At 32.5% G+C, this 15,760-nt stretch overlaps 1 protein-coding gene across 1 annotated transcript; it reads left to right on the top strand.

Annotated features, from left to right (window-relative positions):
• The first annotated feature begins 243 nt into the window (after positions 1 to 243).
• Positions 244 to 15,007, top strand: LOC106715237 (motor neuron and pancreas homeobox protein 1). The gene is made up of 5 exons (XM_014508474.2): positions 244 to 428; positions 2,318 to 2,885; positions 3,174 to 3,395; positions 13,620 to 13,777; positions 14,596 to 15,007. Exons 2-5 carry the CDS (start codon positions 2,357 to 2,359, stop codon positions 14,956 to 14,958), a joined length of 1,272 nt encoding a protein of 423 aa, XP_014363960.2. The 5' UTR covers positions 244 to 428; positions 2,318 to 2,356; the 3' UTR covers positions 14,959 to 15,007.
• The last annotated feature ends 753 nt before the right edge of the window (positions 15,008 to 15,760 follow it).

Here is a 15,760-nt window from a genome sequence, read left to right as displayed (position 1 = left end):
TCGCTTTCAAGAGTGAAAGAGATGACCGAAATACAAAAGAGATAGCCGAAAAAAGGGTGGGGCGTAAACACTTACCAGCAACAAAGGAACTTCGCACTTCAAATATATTAAGGCGTCTATGGGTCGTGTTAAGCTGGCGATACAGTAACGCCCCGTCGTTTTGTCCACATACGGTACAATATGGGACGATAATGGGCGATAGCAGTCGCTTTAATAAAATAATCCAGTTGTTTGTAACTAGTGCTCGGGACTGGATTTCAGACAGAGCAGCGCGCCAATTTTGACAGATCGCGTTCTAATTTTTTTTAAATTTTTAATCGTTTAAAAAGGAAGTGGACCATTTCATCCACAAATTTTAGAACATTTTGTGTTGTGTTTTTAAAAGTGTGTTGTTAGATGTTTTAATTCACTATTTATTTTTAACGAAGGTAAGATATTGTAGTTTGATAGTTGCTTTTCAAGAAGATAATTGCTTTTAAAATATTTTTGATAAGTTTGTACCACCGTAATTTAAACACAATAAAAATATTTTGTGAAATAAACCTAATGTTAATTAACAACACCTTCTTCCTTGGTGCCTTTGAATTTTGTGCATCAATTTTTAATTTACTTACCAAACCACAAGCTGTCGCCTGCGACTCCGTCCGCGTGGAAATAAAAAAAACTTATTCAGTGGTCTACGTATTCTTCCAGACTATATATCTATATTTCTATATCCATGCCAAATTTCATCCAGATCAGTTGAGCCGTTCTGGAGATACCTTCTAACAAACATCCATCCATCCAAACATTCTCATTCCTAATATTAGTAAGATGGATAGTTCCATACATATTTAGCGTTTAAACGCGGGGCGATTTCGAAATGTCATTAGTGTACCTACGTGACGTACGTAAAGTATACCAGTGTAATGATTTATTTTCCAAATTCGGAAAAATGCAGTCTTTAAAAAAGAAATGTAAAATACACTAAAATATTTTTATTTTGTTATCATATTAATTAAAAACAAATTTAATCCCATAAATTTTTAACAAACACTCGCTGGACTCGCTGATATTTCGCATAGATGGAGAACATAGTTTAGAAGAATAGGTACACAGGCTTCTTATTAAGTCTTTTTTTTTATTCCGCACGGTTGGAATCGCAGGCAACAGCAAGCAAAAAATAAACATAAGAAATGGGATTATATACAATTTTCCTTATAGGTAAATTATGTAATGAAATTGACAAAACTGAGGAAATTTAGGACAACAAAGGCCTTTTGTCTCGCCTCTTTTTTATGCTCTGCATTAGGTATCTATAGGATATATATCGATGGCTCCTATGAATAAGGGCCGATGTGCAAATTGACTACTTTTCAGGAGAGGCTCTCAAAGCTTCAACCATATAGGAAAATAGAGCGTATACGACCTTTTACTTCATTAACTAAACTAAGAGATAGTTTTAACACAAAAAAGTAAAAATCATCAATTTGTTACTTTGGCCCTTATACATAGAATTCATTGATATGTCTACGAGTATGTTACTTACGATCTAACTCCATAGGATAGAGTTTCAACGAGCTTGTATTTGAACATTTTGATACACATTAAATAAAGTCAATTACAATCTCTAAATGTATGTTTCCTTTTGTGATATCTGTGATTACGTGATCTTACTTCAAAAAAACACGAAGTTTTTTTCTGGAAAATTATTTAATGTTTAAACTTCATTAATGATTTAAACTTTTTTCATAGCTTTTCCATCGCTGAAAAGTCTCTATCACACTGTGTTATGTATTATATACTCATATTATTTATGTAGTTTGATTAGGGTTTAGTATATAATTTGAACTATATGTTTTAATATCGCGTATCTGATGACGTCGCGTGTCGCGTCTCCATTGCACTCGATAACAGAATATTAAAATACGATGATGGTTTTATTACCAGTTGAGCTCTGATATAATTTAATTAAGCGTTAACCACTCTATTACTTTTTTATCTTTTTTTAATAAAATTGATATTGTTGGTAAAAGTATGGGAAAATTAAGGCATGGTTAGTCGATTTAACGTGTATGGCTTTTCTGATTAATAATTTCCTTTTTTATCAGTTATATATTTGACTGTTTATAGTCTAGTTTACTGCTAGGATGTAGTTGAGAGTTAAGATTTAAAAATTGTTAGATTAACCGTAGGTTTTCATTGGCGAAAGACTTGAAAAAAAAGCATATCGTTATCTTTGTTTCTTTTTAAGAGAATGAGAGTGACAAGATGAGTTTGTATGTACAGTTGATTCGGCAATGTGAATCCACGGTTACAATGTTTTAATCTATTTCAGGACAGTAATGAAACATATTGAATACATAAACTGAAGATCATGTCATCGCAAATTCTACCTCAAGCTATGTACCGGCGCGACTCCGATGAAATGCAGGAGAAACCTTTGGAAATAGACCAGGATTCGAACCCGGACAGAAGCCAATCCAACAGCCCGAAAAACATGAAATATTACAAACACATCGACGAAGATAAAACAATAATAAATCAAGGAAAGAAATCGTTTTGTATCGACGCGCTATTATCACGTCATATAGAACCTGAGACATCTATACAGGACAAAATGGCACAGCAAAAATATCTATCGTTTATACAGAATAAGAATTACATAGCGAGATATCAGAATGAGAATTACGAGAGTCAGATAGAACAGAATACTATAGATAGATGTCAGAATCGTGGGGAACAGGGGTTCGATAGAGTGGAGAGTGAGAGTCCGCGGTCGGGACAGAGTAGTCCTAGGAGTGGTACACCGGGGTCGGACGACGGGAACAGATCGGAGAGCTATAGCCCCCCCATTTCCCCGGGAGTTGAGGGCGCGGCCGAGGAGTATGAAACATATAGACCTGGTGAGTTACATAGAGATCTATACAGTAAAATACTATTGGTATAATTCAAAAGATTCAGACACTTGGTTTACGTTGCTTCAATGCTACATTTCGTTTCATCACGCAAAATAAAAATTGAGTTCAACCAGACCTCAATACGTCAGATGTGATTATGTGGTAAAAATCATTGTGCAATCAAACCACCACACACTTTATAGAACGCGACCTATGAAATGCTTGTCTTTTTTGTTTTTGACATACTGACGTCGACAAGTGAACTAGTGACTAACATAAACATTTTTCCGTCAGGTATAATTCCGAAACCAGGCCTACTACCGCAGAATCCCGCACTGGTCGCAGCTCAGTCTTCGCTGTTCAACTACCCGCAGCTGGGGCAACCCGGGGCTTTGCCTCCGGGGGCACCTCTACCGTCCGCTTTCCACCACCCCGGCGACCGTGTCTTACATCATATGCAGCTCGAGTGGTTGGCAAGAACTGGGATGTTCTACCATCGGATACCGGAATTGGGAGGTTAGTTGAAGGGGTTTTAGTTAGTTTAGTTTGTAATGTTTGTAGAAAAATATTAATGTATTTTTTCATTTAACAACAAACGGAGAAATAACAGCAATTAAAAAGTTTTGATAAACTTCCGGTTACTTAACAATTTGCCAAAAAAAGTAGTTATTTTGATTAAAAACTTATAGATTAAGTATATAAGCTCCTCAAACGGAATAACGAAAACAATAAGAACTCGGTGCAATAACAAAAAAAAATAATTTCAAACTATTTACAAACGTCATGACTCATTTTTTTTGTCTAAGTTTTTTTAACGATTATAATTAGTTTAACTTTTTAACACTACCAAAGCTCTCCCCTAACATTGGACGTGGTTTTCCGATGATTGTCGCTAGGGAGCCGTCGCAGCACATGGCGCTTTTTAGTGTTAATTGATCATCAAACAGAGCAACCTGCACAAATCCGAGGGGTTACGATCTTTATTTATATGGGACTTGTATAAATAGTTATGCATTGTAATAGCCCTATTACGTAATACTTTTATAAAATGAAAGCAACGTAGTTTTGAAGCTTTGCAAAATATTTTCTTTCTAAATTATTTGCGAGTTCCCAAGAATAAGAATAGTTTGGGTGGATAGAAGTTACATTCTTTTTTTACTGCAAATAATATGAGGTGGATTATCACTCTTTAGTCTTTTTATTCTGGGCCATGACTTTGAGAGTGCAAGTTGTATTAATATTTGCCAACCTTAGTAAGTTAGTTTTAGGGGTTTTTACTAGAAATTACGGCTTATATGGCTACTAACAAGGTAGAGGTTGTGTTCTAATTCAAAAATGTATAGGAACGTTTTATAGCTATGTAAAATTTCTATGAAAAAAATGAATTTGTAATATGACCCTTGTAAATATTTAAATCTCTCTCGAACGATATATCAGGCGTCTGCTTTATAGATTATATACAATTTAATAATGTTAGAAACGGAAATATGAATAATAATTTTGTGGACATGTCATAAATACGGTTTTGTGAGCTTTATCCGAGCTTGGTACAGTGGGTAAATCAGCGAGAGCATTAAGTCGGTATTTGCGAGCGCACCCTCCGCGCCGCTCTGTTTGCTGTCCACACATGTCACCTGTTCACATTCGACACCCCTTTCATCTACTGATCACACTCACAAACGGTACTGTTCACTGTATTGACAGTTTTTATCTGAAACAAGTCGGACACAAATCACAGAGAAGTATTAAAATGTTTACGAAATTATTGGTTTTTGGTAAATTATTATTACAACATTACAACTGAATGGATTATACTATTATTTAACTATATCTAGAAATATTTTAGGTTATAAATAAGAATATAATAAACATTCGTGAGATATCTGACAAACGTAGAAGATTTTGTCATATGTTTTGCTTTTGAAATTATATTAGCTTTGTTTGAAAAATTTTTCCATGTACAAAATATTTAATTTTTTAGATAGAAAATTTGATGGCCTAGCTTATGAATAATTTTCTCTTCCATTCTTCGTAAAAGTCTCTTAAGAATGTCAACGTCACAAAGAATGTAAAATATAATATGACTGTAATTGTAATAAACACAAATATATCTTCAATCTAATCTATGTCTCATCAATCATATACATTTAAAATCGAGTACGTCTTCGCAAGACGTATTAAATCCAAGTAACACGATAACGTACAGAATCCTACAGAAATATATTTATCTTAATAAAAGCTAGAATAAAATGATAAGGTGAATAGAACTCATGCGGTTAATAGGTAATATTTAGACAATGATAAAGTCACACCTATCGCCAAAAATTCATCGAAAAATTATATTTTCTTTACTTTGGGCCTCTTTTTCTAATTACATCAAAACTATAACAGTTATTTGACGTTATGTGTAATTTTAATTTTCATGGATAGACTTTCACACTAATATTTTAGCAAACGGTAACATATATTTGTATATTACTAGCTGTCGCCCTCCACTCCGTCCGTGCAGAAATATAAAAAAACAAAATATGTGCCTATGTCTTCTTACAGATTATGTTCTACACCTATGCCAAATTTCATTGAGATCTATTGAGCCGTTCTGGATATAGCTTCAAACATCCATCCATTCATCCATTTAAGCGTTCGCATTTATAGTATTATTAAGATTATATAGATAACAACATTTGCTAAAAAAAACATTTTCGGACGTTTGAAAATTATTTCAGTTGCTTTTAGATTAACTGAAACCTCTTTATTACTATGTTCTAACTTTAAAATAATTATACTCGTAGTACAGTAAAAAAAAGCGTTTTAAAAAGAAGAAAATTTTAACTGGCTGAAAACACTCTTAATAAAATTATTTGACTAAATAACAATCTCCAGTACAACGCTGAAGTATGAGCAGCGGAAATTGCGTGATGGATTAGATTGTAAAGATCTTTGGTATCTTGTTTTTGTATCAGAAATCTCTAAGCCTCTCAGTCTTGAGTTGATTGATAAATTACGACATGAAATAGGGTATTTCCGGAGATAAAAGTATTGTTTTAAGAATGATCTGATAATTCTACACTTGTTGAATGGAAGGATAAGAAGTACAATCAAAAGACTACGCTTTGTTTAAAATGATAAACTGCCTTTATTACCTTTTTGCTCTCAAAATTTCTATTACCTATGGTTAAGAACTTTCGTTTCATAACGAATATAAATAATTAAAATTAAGTCGACGATTGTCAAATTGTGATCGACTTAATTTCAACCTAATCGAGGTTAGGTTAGTGCGAGCTATTTTTTTTTCCTTTTTTATCTTTTTTATTGTTCAATATTCTATTATCTATGGACGTAGAAATACGTATCATTATGAATGAACATTAAGTAAAAGCACCATTTGATGGTTACAGCTATCACATATGTCGGGTCGGGACACCGCTTTAGGGCCCTGGATGGCATTTTATTGGCGGGGTGTTGAGTGCAAATCTTGCGTGATTTATTCCCCAGAAATTAGGGCTTCGATCCATTAATGTTAAAGTGAGCAATAAAATTACTTACCGACATTTATTACTAAATTACATTTCATATTATATTATAGTTTGAAAATTTAAACATTTTTATTTAATGCACATCAATAATAGGTAGAATTTAGTACGTACTCGTAGTTTTAATGTTTTTAATGAATTTTAAATAATGAAATCATTGACATATTTTAATGAATGTAACTTCCAAAGTTGAATATTTGTAACAAAATTAATAGCTATTAAAATCTAAATTAATATGTGGATTATTGACTTTATTAAATTTAATTATTATGTATTTTTATTGTAATTAATCAAATTATCAATTATCAGGCGATTTAAAACCTTATCAATAATATATATAACGTCCAAAATTAAATAATCACTTCCCAATTAAGCCGTGACTTGTTAATTAAAACATTTCTCTTTTTAATCTGATTTAAAATTTAACCTGTGACGCGGTTTTGGGATTTCGAACGCCAAAAGTCTGGACAGAGTGTTTGCCATTTCATAAATTCTACTTTTGCGCTTTATTTAAATTAACTATAATTCAAGATTTTATTTACATTTATTAATATCTATATATCCTCTTAAAGTTATGCATATCTTCTATAAAGCCTATTAACCCTTTGCGTTATGTTTACCCTAATTTATAAAACTTCATTATAATATATCTAAGCTTTCCCTTGACTTCTATTAAAATTCATTCAGTAGGTTTCGAGTTGATAGACCAACACATGAATCAACAAAAACTTATTTCTTTTGCTTCGCTTTTTTATATTTTCTACTACAATATTTCTTTATTAATCAGGGGTTTTTATGTTATGCTAATTAAGCAGTTTTAAATTTAACAGATTAAAAACACAATAAGTAATATACATTAGCATTTAGCATTCGTAGTGGCAGTGTGTCGTCATCCGGCCGACGCCGGCGGCCCCAGGGGAGCCTAAGCCAATTATCAGGCAGCAATTTGTTCGCACAAACAAAGGGTCTGTGCGGCCCTTGACAAATTAGATCCACGTGTAGAGACGCGAAGGAACGTGGCATTATTCTATCGATATCTTGATTATTGTTTTATTTCGTTTTAATACGTTGTTAAGTAATAGTCGATTATTAAATTTAAAAGAGCAAGATAATTACGGTATACCTAATAGTGATTACAGATTGTCTTTATTTTCTCATTCTTTTACATTCGTATTTATAATGTCTCTTTTTTATGCTTTCAATAAAACTCTTCAAACACCGTAAATATAAATCAACATTTTAGTTAGTAGTGAGTTTTCCTAGGCAGCACTTGCAACATTATTTTTTCATGAAAATTATCGACAAGTACGCAATTACAAAATGTTATCGACAATTCAACAGTCCAACACTAGTGAAGCGTAGCGTTAAGTTGTCGGAAAAAGGGACAATTTAGAGTGGATTTTCAGTAAGGAATCTATTTAATCAGTACTGGCCAAGCGGTCATTATGTTTGACCAGAAGTATTTTATGAACTCGAACATGTAATGAAAATATTGGGCTTAAAGAATTTTGTGTAAAGAAATCGATATATTACAAACAGTAAAAATAAGTATTAAGTATTATTTTTCATTTAAAGTAGGCCTTTATCCGACCACGCCTTAACCAAGTTCTAGAAAAAGGACTAATGTTCAGCATTGGATTAAATACATAATATGTAATTACGCGTTCCATTCCCGGGTTAGGCACTGAGTCTGTATCATACAAAATAATTTTAGGAATAGATATATCTGTTATGTGTAAGTATTATTTGTATAAAACTAATGTAAATAAACTAAGCAAATAAGTAAACACGTATTTTATAATACGGAAATAATTTATAAAGCTTTCATGACCTCCTTGAGAAACTCGTTGATGTCTTTTTCTTAACAGTTTCATTTTAGTTACATTTACATCGCTAACTTGTACTAAAATTCAAAGTGGTCTACACACTAGCACTAATTCAATATATAAATAATGTAATAAAACGGAATACAGATACAACTACTTAAGTTCTGTTAAAATAAAAATATAATTGCCTTATACTTTAAGTGCTCACTAAGGGAGATCTTAGCGTAGGCAGCTGTTTAATGCCATTTAATAATTCAACGAAAGAAAACTTAAAATTTCATTATGGTATTAAATTGTTTTTCTAGTTGGTATACAACTATAAAGTACGAATGTGTTTATTCACGCCCTCTAGTCACCTCTATGTACTCAAGAGGTGTACAAACGACGCCTCCATTTATTACTTAACGTAAGGAATATTGAAGTACGGGGCACTACCTTGTACCATGACATTCATTATTTTCCGGTTATTAACGCTTTGAATTATACTTAACATAAGTAAACAGCTTTCATATACTAAAAGACCTTACTAATTCGAAGTCAAAGACAAAAGTTTAGAAGACATAATTTGACTGTTACTATAAAATTTAATTAAATTTTGTTTATTACTTGTAGGATGTAGATTTTTTTAGGATTGTAATTACGTTACAACAATCTTTGGAGACACCTTAGACCTTTCAATTTTATATTTTTTTTCATCCCAAACTTAATGTACTTTATGTATTGTATGTTTTATTTCGACTCCGTCTGCGCGAAATAAAAAATAAAATAGAAAACGGGGTAAAAATTATCCTATGTCCGTCTCCTGGTTCTAAGCTACCTCCCCATCAATTTTCAGTCAAATCGATTCAGCCGTTCTTGAGTTATAAATAGTGTAACTAACACGACTTTCTTTTATATATATAGATATATAGATTAATAAAACATTAGGAACTTTTGCACAAATAACGTTACGATTACTATTTCAAACGAGTTTAATAATAACAAGGCAACAATTAAAATTCGACCAGTTGTGTTACATCGTCCATCGAAGAACTTAATTGTTCGAAATTATAAACAAACAAATTAGCGAACAATAAACAGAAATAAATTTCGCGCCTGCTCTGAATTAAACGACCCTCACTTTTAGAGCATTAAACTAATCACCCCAATAAATATTAAATAAATACCACCCCTCCTTAATACGTCCAAATTATAATGTACTAAACGAGTTGGTAATTTCAATGCTAGCAAGTATCTAAATAAAATGGTACCTTATAGAGGGTGATTTTTTTCTATTAAAGGTTCAACTTACGATCAACATGTTAGCATTTAACAAGTTAGGGGATGGTCACACTAATTTTACGCTTGATTTACAACACACTATTTAATTTTCGAAACTCCATGCGCGGCGGATTTTGGACTATATAGGATATTTATCAGAAATCTATTTAAGTATTTTTCACATAAAATTACCATTTAAGTACTAATTACGTTTCATACTTTCATTCTAATCAAATTCAGATGTAACTATACATTTCAGAATAACTAGAACTGGGCTAAGTATATGAAATAAATATCCTACGCCAAACATGTATATACAAACTACTGTAAATTAATAATATTAATATTGTAAACATTCCAAGTAACGATCACCGAACGGGTCGAATAATTGAAGAAGTCAATCGTAGTCAACCGTCACACTCAAGAATACATAGAATTTATATTATACAACCGCGTTTGTACGTATAATTATTAATAACTGTATCACTTAGTTAGATTAGAGCAAACACAGACGCACGACAATAAAATTACGACGCTCCGCTGAGCGCAAGACTTGCAATCAACGTAATTTGATTTATCTGCCGGCCCCCGCCCGCCGCCGGCGCCGGGAGCCCCAGTTAAGATATAAACAGCCCACTTCATGTGTTATTACATATTTACTTTTCTATGTTGAAATCAGCTTGAAGTAGCTGAAATTTTACGAAGTATGTCTAAAGCGAATTGTCTTGGTATCTGGCTTATTTAGTAGATAAAAGATGTCGAGAGTTAATTTTTGGGACGAACTTTTGTTTCTAAAATATTATTTTATGTTGAAAATGTTATAAAGTAAAATTAAATTAAAAATTGAAATCTTATGTATTCGAAAGATATCTAGTGAATATTTTCTCAGCTATAGAAAGCCATTTTATAATTGAACGGAAACAGTAACGCCGGCAACTTGTTATACTCTTTTCACATTCGCACAATGATCGTAAACTTACGTATTATGTACTAATTATTTCTTAAAATACTACCAAATCTATATATTCACATTTTATCTGTTATATTGATATGTTAGTAAAAGTTTGTTGGATAATGTTTATTAACACGTTCACTGCGGATCAGGCCTATATCGACCTGCCGCGGAATTTCAGCTGGTGCGGACGAAGAAAACTATGTCCTTCTCACTGGTGCGGAACGATTATCTCATAAAAAATCACGGCAGGCCTTTATCGGCCTACCACGCACTGACGGTGAAAAATATCAACTCGGTGCGGCAGGGGTCTATCGCGGCCCGCCGTCCCAACAGGCGGTTGGCGACCCGATACCGCACGGAGCGCCCCGCTTCGCTAGTTAGTGTTGAGCCATCTCACTGAACTGTACGTCGCGTTTTTTCTTTTCGTAAAATTAACGACGCACGATGGCAGGAAACAAAAGAAAAATACAAATTTTGGAAAATAAACTAATTCGCGAGGCAGATAAAAGTGATAGTGACAGCAGTGAGGAAATATTTTCCTTCAAGAAAAAAAATAGATATGTATTTTCCTTCAAGAAAAAAATAGATATTTTCCTTCAAGAAAAAAAAAATAGGATGTGCACACAAAATCTTTGTGCGAAATGTTTTAAAGACAAGCATAAATAAATAATTAAATAAACTATTTCTCATTTCTTTTCTACAATTCTATTTTATTTTCGATATCTCCTTATTTTTGTCTTTCCATCACTACTAAAAATACTTTCTAGTGCGGTGCTGGTCGATATCGACCCGCCACTTTCCCTGGTTCAATTATCTTTTCCTGTTTGGCAGATCCCGGGGCGAATCAACTCTAAAGAAGGTGGGTTCAAGGTTTTTCTAACAGTCCAAAAAGTACACACCTATATTATGTTTTCGCAAAGTTATAGCGATTTAATCTAACCTTATGCTGGTGGGTCGAGAAAGGCCTGCCACGCACTGGCGGAAAAATCATTGGGGGCACACTTTGGCCCGCCGCCGCACCAGACGAAGGTTTAAGATTTTACTTGCCGCAGCTAAGGTGTTAATTAGTTATAAACAAAACTTTGGTATACTGAATACAACATATCGTTTACTTTACCAAACATTGAACAAGTGATGTCTAAACTTTGCCTTCAATATCGGTAGCGTCTTCCGATATTAATGTCTTTCGCGAGCACGACTCTACACTTCCAATTGGCTGACATACAAGATGCTCTACTTTGGTTATGTTACACCAAACTACTTTTATTGATAATTTCTTTGCATTGTAAGTTGTAATGCCATTACACATATATCTTAATATGTAATTTTTCACCATAACCTCACCAATCGACCTAGGCTATAGTTTATTATATTTGTTATGTAACTATTCAAGAATAGCGTTTGCGAGTTATTTATAACGCAATTATATATTAAACTATCTGTTGCCGGCGACTCCGTCCACGCAGAATTAAAAAAAACATAATTAGTAGCCTATGTGTTCTTTCATGACTATGTACTACATTTACGCTAGATTTCAGAGAGATCCGTTTAGCGGTTCTGTGGATAACAAACATTCATCTATCCATCCATCCATCCGTCCATCTATATAAACATTCGCATTTATAATATTAGTAAGATTAGCATTTGCTCTGTCTTATGTTGCTCATCTATTAGCTTTAAAACTAATACAGTTTTTTAAAGTAGAGTATCTTGCACGCTGAACTTCAGCGGGAAGAAGATTTAGGTGGTTTGCCAGCGGAATACAAGCCAGCGATTACGTAGAATTTAATCTGAGGACGTTAGGGCTTTTTTATTGCTCAATGGATTTATCGACGACGTTTGTGCCGATCTTTTGTACAATAAAATCTGTATTTCTCAAACATTTCATGAAAACACTTTAATACGAGTATACGATAAACATAAATTAAAAAAAAGAAAATTTAAATTAAGAATACATTAAGACAACAAGCAGATAAACATACATCATTACATAGAATTTTATAATAATAAGCATGTAGTATCAGAGAATTATAACTATAATAATACAGGAACACTTCAAACAACCATTAACAGTTCAAAGAAAAGTCACGTACAGTCAACATGACAATCTTTATTTGTTGATTTTCAATTTGGACTCTTAAGCACGATCTTCTCTTAACTCGGACGCGTTCCTTCGTTTAATGTATTTTTAAATATATTTTGAATGTTTAAACTCCAGCCAGAACACGCCGCCATTTAAAATAAAAGACAACTTTTAAAACCTTTTAAATTGTTTAACAAAGACATTGGCCACTGCAGTTATTGCTGCCACTAAAATAGATTGAAAATCGTTAAAATAAATCTTATAAAAAAAAACCTCTTTATTTGATATTTCACTATGCTCAAAACTATTTATACTAATTAAATGTTCTTAGATTTAAAAACAATTACATTCTAATACTTTTTTGTACACAATATTTTAACAGTCATTCATAATCTTCTATAGAGCTTTTATAGATATGCGTTTTGGTAAAGAAGACCAATCAATACGTCACAATGACAGTTTCCCGCCGAAAGTTGACAGATGCGTGGATTTGGGCGCGCATTTATCGGCTTGTGCAAACACAACCAAATGTTGCGTCGCGGCCAATCCTGTTAAGCTAATTGATAATTATCATTTTTATAGGTTTAGTTTTGCGGCGGCGCGTTTTGTGTGTGATAAATTAGATTTGTAATTTCAATTCCCTGTTGCTTATCAATTGAAATGAAACGCTTGAATGTTGAGTGCTACATTGGATATTATTGAGATTTACTTATTTGACTCTTTAACTATTTATTAAGTCATGGCACTAGCTTCGACATGAATTTAGTTAATCTGTTCGAATTTGACATACTGACAATCCGCCCCCGTTGTCGTTCAAATCCAAATTTTCAATGCATAAAAACGTAAACAATGCAAAAATTATAAAATGTCTTTACACAACATGCTGAATTCTAAGTATACTCAATTAAAAAGACATACAAATTTGAAGAAACCTCTAGTTTACAAATTAAGTGAGGTCAAATTTTTATTCAACAAAATAAAGTCATTTGAATTTGAAACGTTAAGGAACAATTACATGGATATGAAAATAAATCGCACTCTTATAAAAGATTTCAACGATTTACTACAATGACTATTTCGCAGGAGCACCACACGCACTGCTCGGTAAGACACGGCGACCTCGCACCGCGTTCACATCACAACAGCTCTTAGAACTGGAGAAGCAATTCCGCATGAACAAATACCTATCTAGGCCCAAGAGATTTGAAGTGGCGACTAGTCTTATGCTGACTGAAACTCAGGTAATAACACGTATATTGAGTTTAAATAGTTTTGCTTTAGAGGTTAGAACTTGAAAGGTTGGAAATAAGGTGGCATTTAGTACCGTAAAGTATTGCAAATATATTAATCCGCGTACCTAAAGATTGTAAATTGTAATTGTAATATTTAACAACAAGTAAACTAAATTAAAAATTAAAAAAAACTAAAAATATCTGTAATTTAAGTAAAAATCAGAATAAGTATACTTTTAGTATTCCTAACTATGTGTTCATAATAAAAAACATTAGCTCAACCAATTTTATAACAAAAGTTGACACGATTTAAAATGTTTTTGTCATGACACGTAAAACAACCTCTATTTGACACAAGCAAAATGTCAGTGTGAGTGATGCTTTGGCCAGGATTTGAGCTTACAAATGTCCTGACAAGATTATGGGGGAGGAGAATGTTAGCCATAAAGTTTATTGCGTGGGGCGTTTCATATGGGTTTAAAGATTAATCTCTTCGCACCCGCGGGTACAGTTTTTGCATTTTGATGTATTACGCTGATGTGCTGTAATCTCCGAAGTGGTTTGGTGCAGCGCAAAAAGTAAATCGCAAAAACAAAGAAGACTTGATGATACACATAAATTATGGATTAATTGTTCTTTATTTATTAATGAATAACATATTTATATAAAAACTATATACATAATAACTATGTTATTTACAATGGTTACGAAATGATGAAGATTGATTAGAACTTTTTGATGAATAAAAGATAGATTGAAAAAGATTGTTAACATATCTAAAAAAATCTGTTTCCGTGCTAATTTAATCAAAGTATTTTTGTTCATAGGTAAAAATATGGTTCCAAAATAGAAGAATGAAATGGAAACGATCGAAGAAAGCGCAACAAGATACGAAAACAAAGGATGGTCACGTCAGTCATCAAGCCGAAGAGAAGAACAAACAGAAAGAACTCCCTCTACCGCAATCGGAACCTGAAAAACAACCTCAGCAGCAAATGGCGGCAGATTTGACAGCTGTCAAGCCTCCTCAAATGCTCGATAGGGACAGAATTATAGCGTTAGAAAGGGAAAGAGCTATGGCAGCGGCAAATTTCAATTCTAATTTAGAAAACAATAGACGTGGATTGGTCGTTCTAAACCAAGATGGCGCTAGACCGAGCATGGACATGTTTAGGCCGTATGTAGTATGAAATTAGAAAACTTTTTATTTGTTATTCATTATTTTTATACTATAATAATAAGATTTGTCTGTACATTTACAAATGTTTATACGATAAATGTGCATTAAAATTATTCGAAATTGTCTAATTGATTTAATGACAGACGCTTAGGGTATCGTATAACATAAAAACATGTAACTAGATTATTAATAGCACAAAATCTAGTATAAATCATTTTAGATTCTTTATGAAGGTATTATTTTAAAAATAACATGCAAATATGCTTTATCTAGTCAACATAATGATATGTTTTAGTGTTAATTTAGTAATAAATAATATATATTATATATATGTAAATATTTTAAATTGTAATTTAATAAGAATGGTATATATTTCGATTGCAGTTGTTATTTGTTTTTGTGTCAATTTAATGTAACCTTTTTATTGTATATGCATTAAATTTCTAGACAAGTCTTAAATATCATTTCTTTGAAAGTGAAAATATGTAAGTGAAATTGTTCCTAAACTAAAAAAGGCATCTTTAAAACCAGTATTATTTCTTAGAATAGCATGTTTTGGATTGTCCCACTCCCACCTAGGAAACAATTTGATTTAGCTTTAACGTAAAGAAAGTATAGATAATGTTAATTTAAGAGTAGAAATAAGTATGATAGGTGCAGAAATTAATTACGTCGCATAATATTTATACTATAGGCAATAATGTAATTTTGGAGAATTTGTGACCTAAATTATATGTATTTCTGAAGACATTGAATAACGCATAGACCAAATCAGATGACAAAAAATGTAAACAAGTATAAAAAATTATCTG

Source organism: Papilio machaon, chromosome 19, assembly GCF_912999745.1.
Source record: "Papilio machaon chromosome 19, ilPapMach1.1, whole genome shotgun sequence".
In the NCBI taxonomy this organism is placed as follows: Eukaryota; Metazoa; Arthropoda; class Insecta; order Lepidoptera; family Papilionidae; genus Papilio; species Papilio machaon.
The sequence above is the reverse complement of the archived record's forward strand: the minus strand, read 5'-3'. Positions and strand labels throughout refer to the sequence as shown.